This window comes from Miscanthus floridulus, chromosome 5 (assembly GCF_019320115.1).
Source record: "Miscanthus floridulus cultivar M001 chromosome 5, ASM1932011v1, whole genome shotgun sequence".
Lineage (NCBI taxonomy): Eukaryota > Viridiplantae > Streptophyta > Magnoliopsida > Poales > Poaceae > Miscanthus > Miscanthus floridulus.
In genome coordinates this window covers 48,995,616-49,019,443 of record NC_089584.1, presented here as the reverse complement: position 1 = coordinate 49,019,443, position 23,828 = coordinate 48,995,616, and the positions used below count along the sequence as shown (strand labels likewise).

Here is a 23,828-nt window from a genome sequence, read left to right as displayed (position 1 = left end):
ATGACACTAAGAAGTACTTTAATATTTCATGTGACTAGAAAGAATATATATTAATGAAAGGAATGTGCAAGCGCACAGATAATATACAATTACAACACTTTACCCAAGAGTATTATAGATATCGTTATTTATATTTTTATGACAGGGAAGGTCTAGCAAGAACATGTATTGATAACTTATACTTTTGATGGAGAAGTAAACCATAACCAATATTCTACTCACAATAGGGGTAAGTCATAGGATAAATTATGTATATGATAAGTATGGATTAATGATAAATCACCTAGAGTACTCCTTTCTATGGCAGTAGCATGGTTAAGCAGAATATTAAAAGAATAATTCCTAAGTCATTCTTAATTATAAGTCAAAGCATACATTGATTAGTGCAATTACAGCTAGTAGTCATGGCTAAGGTCATCTTTATATCTACACATAAGGGATATTACTAAGGAAGATTAAGAACAGAGCTTGTTCTTCCTTCGTAACCGGACCCCACTTGCACCTATATTCGGGGAGTGAACTACAAAGGACTCAATGGGAGTGTCACATCCATGATCTACCACATGACCCGGAATATAGGGTGTATCCATAGGTAAACAACATATAAGCACCACGCTTACACAATGTCGACCACTCACCCCGTGTACACCAGAGCAAGCGCTATATGAACTTATGCATAAACATAATGATAAACTAGCTATACTAAGTATATAATCAAAGTAGACAGTGAACATTATAATTAAGAACATGAATATTGTGAATACCAATGTTGTCATAACAATTGTAGCAAACATATAAAAATAATGAGAGATACAAAAGAGAGGGGGGTACAAAGATTATAACAAACCACGCTCTTGACAAGATCAAGAATCCAAGCGAAGCCTGCTTGCCTCTCTCTAGACCTAGCCTAACTAGCTATGTCCTAGAATATAGTGGAGCTCTAAGGATGATTAGGGTTTCTGTCTTCTCAAATGACTTATGCAATGCTAGAGGGAGGGGTAGGGGCTGGTATATATAGGCCAGAGCATCAATCCTGAGCCCTTGGATCAAACTAACTTGAATAAACGATGTAGATGCAATCTAGGAGGCGATGGAGAACCGACATAACAACGAGAGGCTGATAGGTGGGGCCTAGGGGCTGGCTGGCCTATAGGTGGGGCCAGCTGGGCCCACCTGGCGGCGTCTCGCCCTTCGCTTTAGTGTGGAGTCCTCTCGAGTCTTCTAGAACCTTCTGAGGTCGTTTTCGCTGTGGATAAGCATGATTAAATCTGACATATAGGTCCACCTTAACGGTTTTCTAGATAAACCCTATAGAAAATATAGATTCACCAAAACTCATGGAATTTGTTAGTTTAACCCCCTAGGCCTTCATTGGTGATTATATTTATGCCCTTATGCATGTCATATTGATGGTTTATAATGGTTGTTAACTGCCGTCAACAAAGAGATAACCAATTTTTCTCCTGAGGTTCATGTGCTTGCCAGCACGCTAGTCCTCGTTGTGTTGACCAACACTTGGTGGTTCAATGGCTAAGAGGTGTTACATGAACCTCGTCCACACAATTGGACACCACAAGAACCTACCCACAAGTGAGATAACTAATTGACACGAGCAATTCACTAGAGTTACCTTTTGGCTCTCCACCAGGGAAGGTACAAGACCCCCACAATCACTAGAGCCAGCCACGAATAATCACCAACACGTGCCTAAGCTCCTCCGCTGCTCCATGCCATTTAGGTGGCGGCAACCACCAAGAGTAACAAGAATTCCACAGCCACAATGATCCCCAAATACCACTAGATGCAATCACTCAAGCAAATGCACTAGGAATCACTTCCAGTCTCACTATGATGATGAATCAAAGATGGAGATGAGTGGGAGGTGTTTTCTTAGGCTCACAAGGATGTCAAGTATGTCAAAGTGCCAAGAGTGTTGAGTCAAAGCCGGCCAAGCTCTATTTATAGAGTCCTGAAATGAATAGAGTTGTTATACCCTTTCACTGGGCTTGTTGCGTACTAACTAGATGTGTTTGGTATGGCAACCGGACAGTAGCCACATGTCCCTTTTCAAAGTTAATAGTCATTGGCACCCAATGGCTCTTTTCTGCGCACATTGGCAGACATGATCAGACATGATGCTTGAAAATAACCGGATGTAGGAGAGACAGCATCACGTAGGAGAGGTAGCCTCAGGTCGTGTCCAGAAAGCTCCCAGAGTGCCTCTGGACCGACCGAACACATCCAGTATAGTCGACCAGACACATCCTGTGTCAGGTGCTCACTACCATGCATTTTGCATCTTCTGACCGAACACGACGCTAAATGTCAGGTCACTTGTTACACTTAGAGTCCGGTCATGATCAAAAACTACACCAAGAGGTGGGCATGACCTGATGCATTAGATCGAATGCGAACGAACGCAGCCCAACGTCCGGTCATCCCTGCCTTAGCTGCTCACGCTGGGGTCAAATACTGAACGCGTTCGGTCCCAATACCGGACATGTCCGATCATGTCTGCCTGCCCGTGCCTGAGTGAATACCGGACGCATCCGGTCTCTATGTCGGACACGTCCGGTCACTCTATGACCAGCACGTTTCAAACTTTTCTCAGCACCCTTGCTTCCAAGTTGCCAACCACAAAGTGTCTCACCATAGTGCATGTGTGTTAGCATTTTGACAAGCATTTTACAAGTGTTAGAAGTTAGCACACTAGGTTCTTAAATGCAATGCGTGAATTATGTCATCTAGTGGCACTTGATAAACCATTTAGCCAAAGATTTCCCCTCTTTATAGTACGGCTATCGATCCTAAATCACTCACACCCTCTATGGCATCTTGAGTGCAAACCAAAAATGGCTCCTATCATTATACCTTTGCCTTGAGACCATTTTTGTTTTTCTCTTTCTTCTTTTCCAAATGTGAGCCATCACCTTCACCATGGCCATCATTTAGCTTCACCACTTGAGTTGGACCACGTTATCTAATTCACACACTTAGATCAAAGGTTTGTCCTAGGTTTCATCAATTATCCAAAACTAAACTAGGGCTTTAAATCTCCCCCTTTTTGGTAATTCATGACAACCTATTTACAAAGATATTTAATTAAATCTTTTTGGATTCATATTGCTTGCCCAAGCATATCACCATGTGTAAAGATTATGGACAAGTTTCATCAACCCAAATTGGTAGTATTAGCTCCCCCTACATATGGGCTAAGAGTTTGGATTTGAAAGCTTACACATATGCATGGATTAGAAGTTTGAGAGAGTAATAGCTACCAAATGATGCTAAGGTGTAAAGAATGGACCTTTGAAGCATGATACCAATCAGAGTTGCCAATATACACCATCCTTAGCACTATTAGTAACTAGACATTCACAAAAACTAGAAAACCCCATGAGATCAACATTATATGAAAGGGTCTAGTTTTTACATGATAAGTCTAATTACTCTTCCTATTCTTCTGCATGCTAGTTTTTATTTCATCAATCATTTTCTACAATCTAGCATACACCACACAAGCATAAATAGGGAATTTAGAACTTGTGCCTGCAAGCAAACATATGTAATGCACATACCAATGTAACATACAAGTTTATGAGCTTGCCCCCCCTACTTGTGTGCTTCAAATTTTAATTGATACCCTTATAATATCATTTCATTTGTTTGCACCCCCTATCTCTTATTATCTTTGTGAATTCTCTCCCCTTTGTCAACAATTAGCACAAAAGGTGAGCTTAAATTCTAGATAGGTTAGGGTGAAACCATGTGAAGTGAGGATTATTTTTCTAATTTGGTTCAATCTAGATCACTTGCAAAAGATATTTAACTCAGTTTGATCCAAGGGCAAGCTTCTTCACACCTCCAAATAAGGGTTATCATGCACCATGTTGAGTTAAACACTTATAGCTCATTTCTAGATTAAACACTAGGTTCACAAGCTCACAAACATGTCATATGCTACCACTAGATTATTTCAAACATAGAAGCAATAGTGGTACCATACAAGCATCAAATTCAATTGATTTTCATGAATGGGCCTAAGACAAGATAGGAATGACTAGATGCACTAAACATGTCCTTAGCAATGGATGAATGACATGTCACTCAGCTTTACCTTGCTTTGCTCGAAGAAGATGCATGTCATATGATGGGGGTGCATCAACACATATTTGAGAAGTCAAGTATGTTCAATTCATTCCTTAGCTTGCAAAACCTCTTCTCATCAAGTGGCTTGGTGAAGATATCAGCAAGTTGATCATCGGTGCCCACACTCTCAATGCAAATGTCCCTTTTTTATTGGTGATCTCTTATGAAATCATGGCAGACATCTATGTGCTTTGTTCTTGAATGTTGAATCGGGTTATTGGTGAGATTCATGGCACTCTCATTGTCACATAGCAATGACACTTATTTGAATTTGATTCCAAAGTCACTCAAAGTAGCCTTCATCCAAACTAATTGAGCACAACAACTACCGGCCAAAATGTATTCTACTTTGGTGATTGGAAGTGCTACACTATTTTGCTTCTTTGATGACCAAGACACAAGTGATCTTCCCAATAGTTAACATATGCCCGATGTGTTCTTTCTCTCAACTTTGCATCCCGCATAATCAAAGTCTAAATATCCATGCAACTCAAATCTAGCTCCATTGGGATACCACAATCCAAAATTTTGTGTATGCTTCAAGTACCTCAATATTCTCTTTGTTGCCTTCAAGTGACTCTCTTAGTGAGGCTTGAATGTTGGGAGTATGCCCTAGAGATAATCATAGAGATGATTATATTGCCTTGTATCCATGATATATTATGAGTTCATTGAATTCCCATTAAAGACAACCTATATCGATTAGCAATTATGTGAATTGTTTGTGAAACTCTTTTACTTGTATGGTTATTCTAATGTTGTCCCTGGTCAGAGTTCATGTGAGGACACACATGAATAATGGATCAGCACATTATTAGTTGATGACTATGTTTCACAAGTCATAGACATGGAGATGTCAAACTAATAATGTGGGCACATGTATGACATGGGGCTGGACTAACCCAACGTGAGATGTTGTTATTATCTCTATTCACGTCATGTATGTTATGTCCTTAGACCTAAGATTGTTGTATGTATTCAAGATGTGAAACGACCTACTCAGGGACTATCAAATGCTACTCCGTAACAGGGTAGTTATAAAGGTGGTTTTCGGGTTTGTCGGAAAACATGCTATGAGACATAGACAATCAAGATGGAATTTGCCCCTCTCTATATATGAGAGAGATATCACTAGATCACTCTAATGATTAGATCAAGAAATGCATGGCCGTGCTTGGGTTAAGTGTTAACCTATGAGTTGGACCAAATATGGTGAGGCAAGGGAATAACAAGTATGTGGTTTTGTGGTGGTTCGTCTGATATGATCTTTGCGTACACATAGGAGTTGACATGCCTTGCTAGAGGCCGCTATCAACTAATGGCCGAGTAGGAGTACTCGGGCCATGTCTATGTGTGCGTGAACCCATAGGGTCACACGCTTAAGGGGCTAGAAGCCTAATTCAGATTGGATCCGAGTTAGACAAGGCTTAGGGTTACTAATGAGCCTCCAACTCGGGAGCTCATTAGGGACGCCTATAAATAAGTGGGGTGGGCAACGAGGTTAGGTATCTCATGCCTTTTTGGCAGCCGCTGCCGCCCATCCTACGCTCATTCCTGCTGCTCCTCGTGGACCTACCAGTCTAGAGGCGCGATGCTTCCTCCCTATACATGTGGATACCTCGGAGGTGCTGCATCTGGAGCATAAGGATGAACTGCACGAAGGGGATGGACGTACGGATGACCTTGCAACTGCACGACACTGCTACGACGTGTTTGACTACATCGAGTCACTTCTGCTGCACCTACGCGTCTAGTGGTAATCTCGTGATCTATAACTAGCAGTAGATCCTGGTTTATGAGGTCAAAATTTTTGTTTTTTGGCTAGCGTAGCATCCTCATAACCCTACAATGGTATCAAAGCCGTTTACTATGTTGTTATTGGTTTAGATGAGTGCGTATGGAGATATGCGCAGTTGTAGATGAGTTCCGCCATCCGAGTTAAGTGATACATGTTAATGGTATCAAAGCAGTAGATCATGGTTCGTGATTTTACCATGTTGGTCTTGTAACGATCTACTCGTACCGGTCAGAATTCCGCCATCCGAGTTAAGTGATACATGTAAATCCAGTCATGGCAAGATAGAGATCAATCAGATTGATTGAATCAAACCTAGGTCAAGTGCCGAGTGCATGTGATGTGCAACGGTGATAGATTGGATCTACTGCCGAGCGCCGGGGTGCAAGAAAAAGTGTTGTTCGGTAAAACAGCCATAACTTTTGCATACGACCTCGGATTGAGACGAACTCCATATGAAAATTGTACAGAAAAAAAATTACATCCAATTCTCACCCCCTTTGACAATTTTGCTGAAATTAGATTTGTGAAAAATGGCCGGGAAGATGGTGTTTTTGGTGTTTTAAGATTAGACGTCGGAATTGGTTAACTCTGTTTTACAGGAATTTGTGACTGGTATAGCCCTTATGTGTATGTGATGCATGTATGTAATTAATTCATGGCTTGCATGTCGTGAGTATGACAATATGGCTGGAGCCACAAAGATATTGTCAATTTGATGTAATGGTCTGCATGCCAAACTGTGATGATCCTATCCGTGACTATGTAATTTTCTTCACTGCCTTGTGTTAGTGATAGCTAGTCTTGGTGGAATCATCACTGAAGGATGGCATACATGGATCATGGAGATGGAGATCATCATGAGGAACAGTTCGATGGAGATGGAGATCCCCAAAGGAACATTGGGCTATACCATGTCATATATGTGTTAATGTCGTTCTTACTATGTTCTACTTTCACGTGAGATAATGTTTTTGTCTACATGCAATGGTGAAGTAGAACGATCCCTCGGCAATGTTTAAGTTAAAATACTTCCCCAAGCCTTACACTATCATGTGTCTTGTACAATCGGTGGTGGGTCTATGAAATTAGGGTGCCACTGGTTTTCCTTGACTAGACAGGTTCGTATCGGATACTTACAGCAGAAGGGTTGGTTACTTGGACAAGGTCATCCTAATGGTTAGGGACCTTGGAGCATGAGTAGTTGGGCACCAAAGCATAGAGATGCTACCGAACAACAAGAGTCATATGTGATATGATTAGCAAAGAGTTGCTTACCAATCTACCACGTCTTCTAGCGGTGATGCTAAAGCACACTAGTAGACTTGTTAGTTGTGGGTCTTGAATCACTAAGTTTCAATAGAGGGATATTGATTTTAGTGGGAGTATATTATATTAAAGGTTTAATATTGTTTACTCTGTCTTGGATACATTGTCTTAGTATTTTGCATTACTTTTGTTGTAGATAAATGGCGCCTAGCAATCTACCATTTACTTTGTGTTCAATTCTTGAGAAAGATAAGTTGAATGGAACAAACTATGCGGATTGGATCCACAACCTGAGAATTGTTCTCAGGGCTAAGAAAAAGGAAGAAAATCTAGACACCCCAATACCAGATGAGCCTGCTGATAATGCACCTGCTGCAGAGAAAAACACTTACAAGAAAGCATGTGATGTTGATCTTGAAGTGAGTTGCCTTATTCTTGCTTGTATGGAACTAGATCTGCAGTTGCAGTTAGACAATAACTATGTAGCGCACGATATGATCGTGGCGCTCAATGATATGTTCTAGACTCAAGCCAGGACTGAAAGGTTCAATGTCTCAAAGGCTTTTGCTGAAACCAAGCTAGCAGAGGGCGTAGCAGTTGGGCCACATGTGATCAAAATGGTTGGTTACACTCAGAGGTTGGAGAAGCTGGGCTTCCCAATTGGCCCTGAATTAGCTACTGATTTTGTTCTCGCGTCTCTTCCGCCTAGCTATGGAAATTTCATCACGAACTACCATATGCATGGGGTGGATAAGGGCTTGAATGAATTATGTGGCATGCTTAAAATAGCAGAGGCTAACATCAAGAAAGGTGCTGGCAGTAGCCATGTGATGGCGGTCCAAAACAAGCCTAAGTTTAAGAAGAAGGGCAATTCTTGGAAGAAGAAAAAGGGCAAGGCTAAAGATGAGATCTCTAAGCCAAACCCACCTGTGCCCAAGGCTGGACCAACTGCTGATGCTGAGTGCTTTCATAAAGGATCACGGCAGTAAAGGTACTCCCGCAGCTTGTACACTTGTTGTTTATGTTACAGATATTTTCTTTGCTAATTCTTATATTAATTCTTGGGTATTTGATACCGGATCGGTTGCTCATATTTGCAATACGATGCAGGGAATGATAAGAAGTAGAAGCGTGGAAAAGGGATAAGTTGATTTCCGTGTGGGCAATAATGCAAGAGTTGCTGCATTGAACGTCGGGACGATGCAACTCCACCTCCTGTCAGGATTTATTATGGAGTTGAATAATTGTTATTTTGTTCCTAGTTTAAGTCAAAACATTATGTCACCTTCATGTTTGATGAAGGATGGTTATTCATTTGCGAGTAAAGACAATGGTTGTGTGATCTCTAAAAATGGCATGTTTGTGGCTTCTGCATCCATTGTGAATGGGTTATTTATTTTAAATCTTGAAGATGCTCCTGTCTATAATATAAGTGCTAAAAAGCCTCGGCTTAATGAGTTAAGTCCTACCTATATGTGGCATTATCGTTTAGGTCATATAAGTGAGAATTGCATGAAGAGGCTCCATTCTGATGGGCTTTTAACTTCGCTTGATTTTGAATCATACGAGACATGTGAGGCTTGCCTGCTGGGCAAGATGACCAAGATGCCTTTCATAGGTTTTCCTGAGAGGGCGGCAGACTTGCTGGAACTCATACATACTGATGTGTGCGGACCAATGAGTACGACAGCAAGAGGCGGATTCCAATACTTCATAACCTTCACTGATGACTTTAGTAGATATGGCTATGTCTACTTAATGAGACATAAGTCTAAGACATTTGAAAAGTTCAAGGAGTTTCAGAGTGAAGTAGAGAATCAACGCGGCAAGAAAATTAAGGCTTTGCGATCTGATCATGGAGGCAAATATTTGAGCCACGAGTTTAGCAATCATCTAAAGAGTTGCGGAATTGTTCCACAGCTTACGCCACCTAGAACGCCTTAGAGAAATGGCGTGTCTGAGTGATGTAATCGGACTTTGTTGGACATGGTTCGGTCTATGATGAGCCAGTCAGACCTACCGTTACCATTTTGGGGATACGCTCTAGAAACAGTCGCTTTCACATTGAATAGGGTACCATCTAAGTCAGTAGTTAAGACACCACATGAGATGTGGACTGGTAAGAGTCCTAGTTTGTCTTTTCTAAAAATTTGGGGTTGTGAGGTTTATGTCAAATGACTTATGATAGATAAACTAACACCCAAATCAGACAAATGCTTTTTTGTGGGATATCCGAAGGAAACTTTAGGGTATTACTTCTACAACTGATCAAAGGGCAAAGTGTTTGTTGCTCGGAACGGTGTTTTCTTAGAGAAAGAGTTTCTCAAAAGAGAGAAAAGTGGTCAGAAGGTGTATCTTGAAGAAGTTCAAGATGAGCCAGTTGGGAAGGACTCTACGAGTGATGCTAATGTAGCAGAACAAGTTGAGATACCCATGGCAAGAGAAACACCACCACAACCACAAAGGTCAGCAAGAATCCGTGAGTTGCATGGGGATTTGTTATTGTTAGATGATGATGAACCTATGACTTATGCGGAAGCAATGATGGACCCAGATTTCGAGAAATGGCAAAGTGCCATGAGATCTGAGATAGATTCCATGGGAAACAATCAAGTTTGGAACTTGGTTGACCCGCCTGATGGGGTTAGACCCATAGAGTGCAAATGGATCTATAAAAAAAAGGATATGGATGAAAACGTTCACATCTATAAAGCTCAACTTGTTGCAAAGGGTTTTCGGCAAGTTCAAGGAATTGACTACGACGAGACTTTCTCACCGGTAGCGATGCTTAAATCTATCCGGATCATTCTAGCAATAGCTGCTTATTTCGATTATGAGATATGGCAGATGGATGTTAAAACAACCTTTCTAAATGGAAATTTGGATGAGGACGTGTATATGATACAGCCCAAAGGTTTTGTTGATCCAAACAATGCTGGAAAAATTTGCAAGCTTCAGAAAATCCATTTATGGGTTAAAGCAAGCATCTCAGAGTTGGAACATTCGTTTTGATGAAGTGGTCAAAGGGTTTGGCTTCCATTAGAATGAAGAAGAACTTTGTGTTTACAACAAGGAAAGTGGGAGCACTGTTGTATTTCTAATCTTGTATGTGGATGACATATTATTGATTGGGAATGACATTCCTATGTTGCAATTCGTAAAGACTTCACTGAATAATAATTTTTCTATGAAGGATTTAGGAGAAGCAGCATACATTTTGGGCATCAAGATCTATAGAGATAGATCAAAGAGGCTTATAGGATTAAGCCAAGATATGTACATTGACAAGGTGTTGAAATGATTCAACATGGAACAGTCCAAGAAAGGGTTCTTGCCTATGTCATATGGTATGCGCTTTAGCGATAAACAGTGTCCTTTGACAGCTGATGAGTGGAAGCGCATGAGTAAGGTTCCATACTCCTTGGTAGTTGGTTCCATCATGTACGCCATGATATGTACTCACCTAGATGTCTCATATGCTCTAAGTGTTGCGAGCAGGTACCAAGCTGATCCAGGAGAGAGTCACTGGACACTTGTTAAAAACATTCTTAAGTACTTGAGAAGGACTAAAGATGTGTTCCTAATCTATGGAGGTGAGGAGGAGCTCATTATAAATGGTTACACCGATGCTAGCTTCTAAACTGACACGGATGATTCACATTCTCAATCAGGTTTTGTGTTCACAATAAATGGTGGTGCTGTAAGTTGGAAAAGTTCCAAGCAGGAGATGGTGACTGATTCTATAGCAGAGGGCGAGTACATTGTAGCTTCTGGAGCTACGAAGGAAGGTGTTTGGATGAGGAGGTTCCTCATTGAACTTGGTGTGTTTTTGAATACGTCCAGTCTATTGAATCTACATTGTGACAACAATGGGGCAATTGCGCAGGCTAAGGAGCCAAGGAATCACCAAAAGAACAAAAATGTACTGTAGAAATTTCACCTCATTCAAGAGTTCGTTAGATGAGATGAGATCAAGATGTGCAAGATACACATAGATTTGAATGTTGCAGATCCTTTGACAAAGGCTCTTCCACAGCCTAAGCATGAGGCGCACATGAGAGCTATGGGTATTAGATATCTTTGAGATTAACTCTAGTGCAAGTGGGAGATTGTTGGGAGTATACCCTAGAGATAATCATAGAGATGATTATATTGCCTTGTATCCATGATATATTATGAGTTCATTGAATTTCCATTAAAGACAACTTGTATCGATTAGCAATTATGTGAATTGTTTGTGAAACTCTTTTACTTGTATAGTTATTCTAATGTTGTCCCTGGTCAGAGTTCGTGTGAGGACACACATGAATAATGGATCAACACATTATTAGTTGATGACTATGTTTCACAAGTCATAGACATAGAGATGTCAAACTAATAATGTGAGCACATGTATGACATGGGGCTGGACTGACCCAACGTGAGATGTTGTTATTATCTCTATTCATGTCATGTATGTTATGTCCTTAGACCTAAGATTGTTGTATGTATTCAAGATGTGAAACGACCTACTCAGGGACTATCAAATGCTACTCCGTAATAGGGTAGTTATAAAGGTGGTTTTCGGGTTTGTCGGGAAACATGCTATGAGACATAGACAATCAAGATGGAATTTGCCCCTCTCTATATATGAGAGAGATATCACTGGATCACTCTAATGATTAGATAAAGAAATGCATGGCCATGCTTGGGTTAAGTGTTAACCTATGAGTTGGACCAAATATCATGAGGCAAGGGAATAACAAGTATGTGGTTTTGTGGTGGTTCGTCTGATATGATCTTTGCGTACACATAGGAGTTGACATGCCTTGCTAGAGGCCACTATCAACTAATGGCCGAGTAGGAGTACTCGAGCCATGTCTATGTGTGCGTGAACCCATAGGGTCACACGCTTAAGGAGCTAGAAGCCTAATTCAGATTGGATCCGAGTTAGACAAGGCTTAGGGTTACTAATGAGCCTCCAACTCGGGAGCTCATTAGGGACGCCTATAAATAAGTGGGTGGGCAACGAGGTTAGGTATCCCACGCCTTTTTGGCAGCCGCCGCCGCCCATCCTACGCCCGCGCCTGTTGCTCCTCGCGGACCTAACAGTCCAGAGGCACGACGCTTCCTCCCTATACGTGTGGATACCTCAGAGGTGCTACATCTGGAGCACAAGGACGAACTGCTCGAAGGGGACGGACATACGGACGACCTTGCAACTGCACGGCACTGCTACGATGCGTTCGACTACATTGAGTTGCTTCCACTGCACCTGCGCGTCTAGTGGTAATCCCGTGAGCTATAACTAGCAGTAGATCCTAGTTTATGAGGTCGAAATTTTTGTTTTCCGGCTAGCGTAGCATCCTCATAACCCTACATTGAAATCTAGCATGCATGCATACACTAAACATCACATCCAGTCTTGATGCGATCACATAGAGTAGGCTTCCAATCATAGACCGATACATCTTTTGATCCACCATGTTGCCACTAGCATCACTATCCAAGCTTCCATTTGTCCCCATTAGTGTACTAATTGCTTTAGCATCATCCATGCTAAACTTCTTAAGCATGTCTTTGATGTACTTGCCTTGACTCACAAATGTGCCACTCTTTAATTGCTTGATTTGTAGACCACGGAAGTAACTAAGCTCTCCAATCATAGACATCTCAAATTCACTTGCCATCGTCTTTCCAAACTCCTCACAAAAATCTTGATTGGTTGATCCAAAAATAATGTCATCAACATAAATTTGCAACACAAACAAGTCATTGCCTAGCTTCTTGGTGAAGAGAGTGGTGTCAACCTTGCCCATCTTAAATCCATTAGAGAGTAGAAAATCTCTCATACCATGCTCTTGGTGCTTGCTTCAAACCATACAAAGCCTTTCTCAACTTGTAGACATGGTTGGATATCTTCTCATCTTCAAAATCAGGAGATTGCTCAACATACACAAGCTCATTGATGTACCCATTTAGAAATGCACTTTTCACATCCATTTGGTACAACTTGATGTTGTGGGCACAAGCATAGGTTAACAAGATCCTAATTGCTTCCAATCTTGCAATCGGGGCATATGTTCTTCCAAAGTCAAGACCTTCAACTTGAGTGTAACCTTGAGCCACTAATCTTGCTTTGTTCCTTACAACTATCCCATCTTGATCTTGCTTGTTGCGAAAGACCCATTTAGTTCCAATCACATTATGATCCTTAGGCCTCTCAACTAACTCACATACTTGATTTCTTGTAAAGTTATTTAGCTCTTCATGCATAGCATTCACCCAATCAACATCCAACAAAGCTTCATCTATCTTCTTAGGTTCAATGGAAGACACAAATGAGAAGTGTTCACAAAATAATGCCAATCTTAATCTTGTTTGTACACCTCTTGAGATATCACCAATGATAGAATCCAATGGATGATCTCTTGCAACATTGGTTGGTTGGAGCACTTGCACTTGATTGATCACTTGGTTGAGATGATGAACTATCCACTTGTTGATTTTGCACTTGAGATGATGAACTAGCTTGACTTGTATCAACTTGCACATTTAAGTTAGAGAGCACTAGATCTTTGTCATCTTCAACTTCAATCACTTCTCTAGGCCTTATGTCACCAATGTCCATCTTCTTCATTGCATTAACCAATTGAGTGTCTCTCACATCATCTAGATTCTCATCTTCTTCTTGGGAACCCTTGGTTTCATCAAATTCAACATCATGCACCTCCTCAAGAGTACCACTAGCCAAATTCCAAACTCTATAAGCTTTACTAGTAGTTGAGTAACCAAGCAAGAAACATTCATCACATTTCTTCTCAAACTTGCTCAATCTTGTGCCTTTCTTCAATATATAGCATTTGCAACCAAAAACCTGAAAATATGCAATATTGGGCTTTCTTCCATTCAAGAGCTCATATGGTGTCTTCTCCATCATGGGATGACAATAGAGGCGGTTGCTATAGTAGAAAGCCATGTTGATTGCTTCGGCCCAAAATGAATGACTCACATTGTACTCAGTTAACATTGACCTTGCCTTGTTAATCAAGGTTCTATTCTTCCTCTCAACTAGGACATTTGATTGAGGAGTGTACTTGGCAGAGAATTGATGCCTAATTCCAAACTCATAACAAAGCTAATTAATTCTTGTATTCTTGAACTCACTTCTATTGTTACTTCTCACTTTCTTGATGGTTGTTTCAAACTCAGTGTGAATTCTCTTGATGAATGTTTTGAAGGTTGCAAACACATCACTCTTATCAACAAGAAAGAACACCCATGTATATCTAGTGAAATCATCCACTATCACAAATCCATACTTGTTGCCACCAATACTTGTATATGTAGTTGGCCCAAAAAAATCCATATGTAATAATTTAAATGCCTTAGATGTGCTCATCATGCTCTTCTTAGGATGTGTGTTGCCAACTTGCTTTCTGGCTTAACATGCACTACATAGCTTATCCTTCTCAAATGTGACATCTTTCAAGCCTCTAACTAGATCATGCTTAATCAACTTGTTCAATTGTTTCATTCCAACATGACCAAGCCTTCAAGCCCTTTGACCTTGCCTTTGCCATTATCACTAAATGTTATGCTATCAATCCCATTGTCATCATTTGAGTTGATTGAATTGAACATTCTTGAATCATCGGTCATGTGTTGTGTGCACCCACTATCAAGCACCCAATACCTTTCTCTAGCTTTATAATTGACATACAAAAGAAGATCAATTCTTTTTAGGTACCCAAACTTGCTTGGGTCCTTGAAGGTTAGTCACTAAGGTCTTTGGTACCCAAATGGATTTCTTCTTTGAGCCCACAATAGGTGTTCCAATGAACCTAGCCTTCACACCATTCACACCCTTAGTAAGCATGTAACAAGAATCAAAACAAATTGAGGATACATTAGCATTGATCTTATTCTTGTTCTTTATGCAAGATTGCTCTAAGTGCCCTACTTGCTTGCATCTATTGCAAAACCGATCATTGCTTTTCACAAAGCTAGCTTTGGGAGTAGCAAAGTCCATCTTGCCTCTTTTGGGGGTATAGCCCAATCCCTCTTTGTTAAGAGAAAACCTTTGGCTACCCATGCACTTTAGCAAGCGGGCCTCACCGCCATGGCCTTGCCTAGGGCGTGAGTGAGCTCATCCACCTCTCTCTTGAGAGTCTCATTTTCAACCATTAGTGAGGCATCACAAGTGAAACCATTACTAGTAGTAACGATAGGAGAGGTAGCGGTGGTGGATGATGAGCTACAAGAAGGGTTAGTGGGAGCAACAACAATAGGTTCATAAAATGAATCTTCAATAATGTCACATGTTATGCCCACATCACATGACACTATAACCCTTTCCTTTTCTTATTCAAGAAGCAAGGAGTGAGCCTTTTCAAGCTTGGTGTGAGCTTTGCTAAGCTTCTCATGGGCTTCCACTAGCCTCTCATGCGTAGCATTGAGCTCATCAAAGGATTGCTCAAAAGCACTAAACTTCTTTTCCAATTCTTTGCACTTCTTGCTTTTTCTTATTAATTATTGAGTCAGCTTGTTCTAGGATGTTCATTAATTGTTCATTTGAGAATTCATCATCATCACTATCATTTTCACTTTCACTATCATCATTTTCACTCTTATCATTTTTTACCTTGGAGCCCTTGGCCATGAAGCATGATGGAGTGTCAAATAGTGAAGGCTTGTTGTTGATAGCAATGCTTGCTAGAGCCTTCTTCTTGGATGCCTTGTCATAATCACTTGAATCATCATCGATGGAGGCATCACTATCCCATGTGACAACATAGGATCCACCCTTCTTCTTTTTCTTGAAGGTCATCTTCTTCTCTTTCTTCTCCTTCTTCTCTTTCTTGTTCTTCTTCTTCTCATTATCCTCATTGTTACTATTGTAGGGATAATTTGCTACAACAAGATTGGGGCTCTTCCACTTGTAGCACAACCTCACATACTCCTTGTTCTTGAAGTGGTCTCTTCTCTTCCTTGCACCATAGCCTTTCTTCTTCTTCATCTTGCCAAACTTGCGCACAAAGAGAGCAAGTGCTTCATCATCACTATCATCATGAGAGCATTCTTCATCACTTGATTCTTTCTTCTTAGCCTTGCCCTTGCTCTTGTTCTTTGGAGGATGAAGTGCCAGCCTTGAATGCCACACTCTTCTTCTTCTTGTCTTCCTCCACAATTTCTTCACCATCACTATTGTATTGGTCCTCAGTCATCACATCACCAAGCACCTCATTTGGTGTGACATCCTTCAATCCACCTCTAAAGATGATAGTTCACAATGTCTTGAATCTATTTGGCAAACACATCAAGAACTTGTGAGAGAAGTCCTTATCCTTCACCTTCTCACCCAAACTCTTGAGATCATTGATGATGACTTGTAGCCTATAGAACATCTCCGGAATGGACTCATCATCCTTCAACTTGAAGTTTGATAGCTTGTCTTTGAGCATGTAGAGCTTGATACTTTTTACCATTGAAGTGCACTCATATGTTTCTTTTAGTCTCACCCAAACTATACTTGCCTTCTCAAGATCTTTGATTTGCTCAAACACCTTTGAATCAATGCCATTGTATATTGTGTTGAGTGCCATAGTGTTGCATTGCTTGTTGATCTTGTCATTGTCGGTGAGATTGGTGGGGTCAATGATCACAAACTCATTCTCTACCACATCTCACACCTTGTCATTGATTTAACCAAGTTACATCTTCATCTTTCTCTTCTAATAATCAAAAGATGTGCCATCAAAGAACGGTAGTTTACCCCCAACTTGGTTGAACACAACTTGAGCCATAATTTGAACCAAAGGTTGTTAAGCCTTAAAACAAATGGTGACCATGGCTCTGATACCACTTGAAAGGTCCTAATATGGCTAGAGGGGGTGAATAGACTATTTAAAAATCTACAAGATCACTAGAGCAATTTGATTAGTATGACAAATAGCAAAATGCAAACTTGCTCTAGCTCTACAAGGGTTGTTGCAAGACACCTATCCAACAATTCTAGTTACTATAATCACTAGGCACACAAATGTCTAAGTCACTACTCACTAAGAGCTCTCACACTTGCTACACTAAAGAGCTCCACTAGATGATCTTAAGCTACAAAGCAAGCTCTCAATTCTAGCTACACTAAAGAGCTTGCTACAACTAGTTTGTGGGAATATAAAAGAGTGAGTAGTGTAATTATACCATCGCGTAGAGGAGTAAACCAATCACAAGATAAATACCAATTCAATCATCGGGAGAATACCAAAGGGCAAGAGACAACCAATTTTTCTTCCAAGGTTCATGTGCTTGCCGACACACTAGTCCACGTTGTGTCGACCAACACTTGGTGGTTTGTTGGCTAAGAGATGTTGCATGAACCTCGTCCACACAATTGGACAAAGCAAGAACCTACCCACAAGTGAGGTAACTCAATGACACGAGTAATCCATTAGAATTACCTTTCGACTCTCCATCAAGGAAGGTTCAAGACCCCTCACAATCACCGAAGCCGGCCATGAACAATCACCAACACATGCCGAAGCTCCTTCGTTCCTCCAAGCCATCTAGGTGGCAGCAACCACCAAGAGGAACAAGAATTCCACACCCACAACGATCCCCAAGTGCCACTAGATACAATCACTCAAGCAAATGCACTAGGAATCACTCACAATCTCACTATGATGATGAATCAATGATGGAGATGAGTGGGAGGTATTTGCTTAGGCTCACAAGGATGTCAAGTATGTCAAAGTGCCAAGAGAGTTGAGCCAAAGCTGGCTAAGCTCTATTTATAGAGTCCCCAAATGAATAGAGCCATTATACCCCTTCACTGGGTTTGTTGCGTACTGATCGGATGCGTCCGGTCAACACCGAGCAGCCAGATGTCCCCTTTCAAAGTTAATAGCCATTGGCGTCCAACGGCTCTTTTCTGCGCACGTTGATAGACACGATCGAACGCGATGCTTGAAAACGACCGGACATAGGAGAGGAAGCGTTAGGTCAAGTCCAAAGGCCTCCTAGAGCGCCTCTGGATCAACCGGGCTTGTCTGATATAGCCAACCGGACGCACCCTACATTAGGTGCTCACTACCATGTGTTTTGCTTGTTCTTACCGGACATGACACTCAGCGTTAGGTCACTTGTTACACTTAGAGTCCGGTCATGATCCAAAACTACACCGAGAGGTCTAGGGCATGACCTGACATGTCAAATCGAACGCGAACAGACATAGCCCAGCGTCCAGTCATCCCTGCCTTAGCTACTCACGCCGGGGTTAAATATCAGACATGTCTGGTCCCAATACCAGACATGTCCGGTCATGTATGCCTGCCCACGCATGAGTGAATACCAAACACGTCCGGTCTCTATGTCAGACGTGTCCGGTCACTCTATGACCAGCACATTTCAATCTTTTCTCAACACCCTTGCTTCTAAGTTGCCAACCACAAAGTGTCTCACCATAGTGCACGTGTGTTAGCATTTTGACAAGCATTTTACAAGTGTTAGATGTTAGCACACTAGGTTCCTAAATGCAATGCATGAATCATGTCACCTAGTGGCACTCGATAAACCGTTTAGCAAAAGATTTCCCCCCTTTATAGTATAGCTATCGATCCTAAATCACTCACACCCTCTATGGTGTCTTGAGTCCATATGAAAAATGGCTCCTATCATTATACATTTGCCTTGAGCTCATTTTTGTTTTTCTCTTTCTTCTTTTCCAAATGTGAGCCATCACCTTCACCATGGCCATCATTTAGCTTCACCACTTGAGTTGGACCACCTTATCTAATTCACACACTTAGATCAAATGTTAGTCCTAGGTTTCATCAATTATCCAAAACTAAAACAATCCTGATTTCCTCGAAGGGAAATCCACATATTCGAAGTATAACGTGATAGTCTCAGGTGGTCATCCCATCACATTATCAAATAACAGTCGATATCATAGTCATACATCGAATACTTGTCTCAAGAAGGTACAAATAGCAAGGTTTACTCATTATTACATCGCCACTTGGCGAAATCACTCAGAGTATGCAGCATCTAGAACAGCATCAAGTAGAAGGGCAGCGGACGTTGACTCCATCTTCTCAACCAAACTTGAGCATAGGAACAAGACCTCTAATCCTCCCAATCGTCTCCCTAGTAGTCGTACTCAGACTCAGAACCTATCAAACCATTATCAATATGATTTGTACTGGCCACTAGCTCCCACCCTATGCTTTGCATTTTCTTTGTGGTAGTGGAATGCAAGGGTAGAGCAAAAGACCTATTTGTGGCTGTAGTTTCCTATGCGAGTATGTCAAGTTTTAATAATAATAATTCATCAAGTTTTAACCCGTCTCATCCACACATTCTCCCATCCCCTCACACACATCTCACCACTCTCACTCTCTAGGCAATAAGGATGACTCCCGCTCGTACCTTGCCTCATCGGCCAAAGCCAGAAACCAACACAAGAACCCAGGGGAGAGAAGAAAGGACTCCACTCACTAATTAAGGGAAGCGTAGGTCATAGGAATGTCAATATCTGAGGAAGCAGCTATACGTATCTATCGATCAACTCGGCCTCTCCTGCTCGCGCATGTCGGCGACAAGGTCGCCTGGTGGTGCTCCACGGCTGCTCGGTAGGGATGCTATGGCCTCCTAGGGGTCCTAGGCACCCGTGCGAACATAGTGGGGCATTAAAGGTGGCTCTTTGGCCCCCCGGCAAGGGCCGGTAGCGGCGTGATGAGCTCATGAGGTGTGCTCGACGAGACAACCATGGCTATCCCTGAGTGGCCTAGGCTCTCCAGCAAGGGTGACCAGGGCAAAGGCTACGTCTCGTGGCCTACCAACGATGGCTAGGATGGTAGTGGGCATGGATGTCATGGTAGTTCAGCTATGCGAGCACCCAAGGCTCAAGATGGGTCCTTTTCATGTGATCGGGGTCACTAGAGTGCTCATGAAGGTGGCGCTGGTGCTCGGTTTCCACGGCGGAGTCTGCTCGGCGGTAGCACGCATGGTGGGGCTCTGGTGAGGCACTGGCGATGATGACATGGGGGGTTAGTGCTAGCTATCTAGCAATTGAGCTAGGCAGCTAGGATTGCGATGATGCATTAGAGCTCATCGGCCATCCCTCGTTCCACGAGGCGGCTGGGATCGGTGGGAACGCCTCTGACAAGGCGGCGGCTCCAGGCGAGGCAGACACGACCAACAGCCCCTAGGGTCCTACTTTCCCCTTCATCTAGTGCGGGTTGTGTCCCTCAGTGAGGCGAGGCTTGCTGTGGTGGGCTTCCTACCTCTACCAGCTTGGTGATGGCAGAACGGCTCCACCTCGGCCATGCTCTGGCCATGGTGAGCACGCTTGGTGCGCGTGTGGGACGCTAGCGTTCCTGAGCATCCAAGGATCAGCATGGCTATGTGAGTGTTCCTGAAGGTGTGCGTGGGTGTGTTGTGCTCCAAGGTGGCCAAAGGCGTGGCCTTTGGGCGTCCCAAGTGGGGAGACCACGTCAGCAGACATGGTGATGGCGATGAACGGTGAGCAGAGGAACAAGCGGGGCTCACCATGGGGCTCGGGGTGGTAGACTAGCGGTGTAGAGGCAAGTTGTGGCCGTGATGAGGTGAAGTAGTGCATGCAGGACCGCGATGGCAACAAAGATGAGCGGGCGTAGTCCTCAGCTCCGGCGGCCAGGCCAGAACTCCAGCGGCTTCCGCTCCTCTCCTTCATCCTCCCTTCTCCTTCTCCTCCCTTCTCCTGGCTTGGTGTGGTAGGTGGATAGCCACAGAGTGGCGGTAGGCGATGGGAGATCGCTAGGGCACCGGGGGTGCCGTCTTATAGGTGGCCACGGTCATGACAACGCGGTGGACGATAGGGAGATGGGGTGGGCCACGTGTAGGGTGATCACAGCACCTAGGCTAGGGTTTTGGGGCATGAGGCGAGTGAGGTGAACCTGGTGCCTCCAATTTTGGGAGCGGCGTCCGATCAAAGGAAGGATGGCGGGTGTAGGGGCGCTACAAGCGGTGTGGGCCATGGTGCTTGTGTCACCGTAGGTGAGGGTGTCAGCTAGGGCAGGGCAGGTGGTGTGAATCACCAACGTGGCGTGCATCCATGCTAACGTAGGCCATGGCTCAAGGGCGGAAGATGGGGATGGTAAGGCGCGGCCTTGAATCCGTTGCTGGCGAGATGCTCTTCTCTGTTTTGCAAAAGCAAAGAAGAGAGCCAGGTGGGGTCCTGCCTAGCAGCGACAGCGTGGAGGGGAAAGGCGAGGCATGACGTGGGGCGTGGCGTGGGCTGCTACTTCTTCGCTGGCATGGGCGCACGAGCGGGGCCGTTGCTGGGCCGCTCAATGCGTGTGGACACGAGCACGGGCATAGGCAGGCGCTGGGTTGTGGTGCTAGGCTGGCTACGGTGGGGTGCGGGTGCGGGAGGCTGGGCCTCGACATAGGCTGCTGCTGCTGGGCTTCTTTCCCTTTTCTATTTTCCTCCCTTTTTCCAATTCCTTTTCTATTTCTATTTCTACACTACACCTAGGGCTTCTATGCATGTATACATGTGTTGCCAACATGTATACACCCTAGTGGGGTCCACTAGAGGTCATCTAGGGCTTTAGGGTCCAAGCCCAAGGTTGGCAACACATGTGTCTTCCAAGGCCTAGCCACCCTAGGCCGGTGCCTGGGCTCACCTGGCGAATATCAATTCATTGCCATGGCAGATATATACGTCCATTCGGCATATGTGCCTTGCTAAGGTGTAGCCACATGATTGACACAAAAACTTCTTAAGTGTTGGTGTCCTCACCAAACAAGAACCACTGACCCAAACACAAACCACTGACCCAAACACTGACACATGCATGAGTTCTTTTGTCCATGTGCTCCATGTAACTTAGGCTACAACTGTCTTGAAGAATTTTATATTGATTTTCTTTTGGTTTTATTAGGTGCAGATACGCATAGCTTACCTCATTTTCTATGTATTTTTTGTTTTTTAAAACCTTTCCTTCATAAAGAGTTCATCTAAAATAAACCTTTAAATTCCCACAACAACGTGCGGGGAACCACCTAGTTCATAATGATTAGTGAGAACTAATAAGATGTACTAATAAAAACCATACAATGTTAGGGGGTCAGGCCTGCCCACCCCCCTTGTCTCTGCCCCTGCTCACAAATCTAATACAAATTATTACAAGACTATCACTGGAGCTATTTTTTCCAAATGTTTTTCAAAACGGCTTTAGCTCCACCAAAAAAGCTACTCTACATGAGGAGCCAGAGCCACCTAAGAGGAGCCAGAGCCCTGTCCAGGCTCTACAAAAGTCCTGGCTCTGCCACTGTCTTAACTTTGTCCATATTCCACCCTCAAACCAAACACACACATGACATGTGACAATCAAGGTGGGCCTAAACTATCGTTAAAATGTGTGATAGAGTTTAAATATTTGATCTCTAGTACTAACTATGATAGTTCTATCTGGACCCATTATATTACTAAGCAACTAATAGTTAGCAGCTAGTAGAGGGAAACCAGCTAGTGGCCTTCTAGTAGTGAGGTTATTAGCAACCTGTGTTTAGATCCTCCATCTAATAGTTACTAGTACTTAGCTTGAGGAAGTGTAAGTGCAATCAAGCCCTAAGTGGGTTTTGGTGATGTTGACCATAGAATTAAAGGACTAATAGTTTTTACAAGTGTTTAACAACGAATCATAAGTTATGGGTGCTAAGAAACATAGGAGGAGACCCCCCAACTCAAAAGGATGGCTTGCAATGACTCAAGGAGCAAGATTACTTTGTTTTATACTTTGAAATTGAGTTATAGGACAAGTCGTACTATCAAGGGGATACTAATAGAGTGCTGGGTGGAACCAAGTGCACAAAAGTCAAATCTCTATCCACATCACAAATTATCCTAGCCACAAAAAGCCAGATGATCTTCGTTCTAATCTATTCTAGCCTACGCGGAACCTCCGTGTTTTGTCTGGTCGACCGTTTTGTGGGAGTTGAGGGGGCGGGGTATTTGTACCTTCTCCTCTCTCCCCCAATGGTCATCTTCTTCATTGACTCACTCATTTCAACTTGAAGCTTTCTCTCTCCATTCTTGTTGCTCCCAACTCCCTTGCTCAAATCTCGGTGATTCCTTAAGGGATTTGGCAAAAGAGAGTGTCAGAAAGCAAGAGAAGATCCTTCTCCTCCATTCTTATGCACTTGGTGAAGCCCTAGCCACTTGGTGTGTTTGTTACTCTTAGAGCTTGGCTCCTAGACGGCTAGCTAGATGGCTAGCGGTCGCCAAGGAGCTCCCAATTTATTGTGGCTAAGCACCGGGACGTTTGTATTACCCTTTGTGACTTAGTGGAACCCTCTAACCTATTGCTTTGGTGAAAGGTTTGTGGCTTACCTCAACAACGTGGACATAGGCAAGCCTTTGTGGCGAGCTAAACCACAAAATAAATCATTGTGTCTCTTGTGTTGTGCTTGTTGTTGCTATTACTTGTGATTTGAATTGATTTTTAGGGTTTGCACATGATCTACGATTCCCTCAACAACTAGGTGCAACCACTTGCTTGACAGGAACGTGATACTTCCCATGAAGGCTGGTATCGTATTCGATCTGATTTTCATTCGTTACATTACGCACTAGATCGAATTTGTACTC

The 23,828-nt window shown here is 42.9% G+C and overlaps 2 protein-coding genes across 2 annotated transcripts; one reads left to right on the top strand and one right to left on the bottom strand.

The window, feature by feature from the left end:
- Positions 1 to 7,413: 7,413 nt before the first annotated feature.
- Positions 7,414 to 7,737, top strand: LOC136454612 (uncharacterized). Its single transcript, XM_066454979.1, has one exon. The coding sequence runs from the start codon at positions 7,414 to 7,416 to the stop codon at positions 7,735 to 7,737; it is 324 nt and encodes a 107-aa protein (XP_066311076.1).
- A 7,940-nt stretch (positions 7,738 to 15,677) lies between these two features.
- LOC136454611 (protein PXR1-like) lies at positions 15,678 to 16,394 on the bottom strand. The gene has a single exon (XM_066454978.1). The coding sequence runs from the start codon at positions 16,392 to 16,394 to the stop codon at positions 15,678 to 15,680; it is 717 nt and encodes a 238-aa protein (XP_066311075.1).
- Between the last annotated feature and the right edge of the window lie 7,434 nt (positions 16,395 to 23,828).

Bases quoted from the DNA above. Each gene is read 5' to 3' on its own strand.
- LOC136454612 (XM_066454979.1), top strand. From the start codon at position 7,414: ATGGCGCCTAGCAATCTACCATTTACTTTGTGTTCAATTCTTGAGAAA.
- LOC136454611 (XM_066454978.1), bottom strand. From the start codon at position 16,394: ATGGTGAAGAAATTGTGGAGGAAGACAAGAAGAAGAAGAGTGTGGCAT.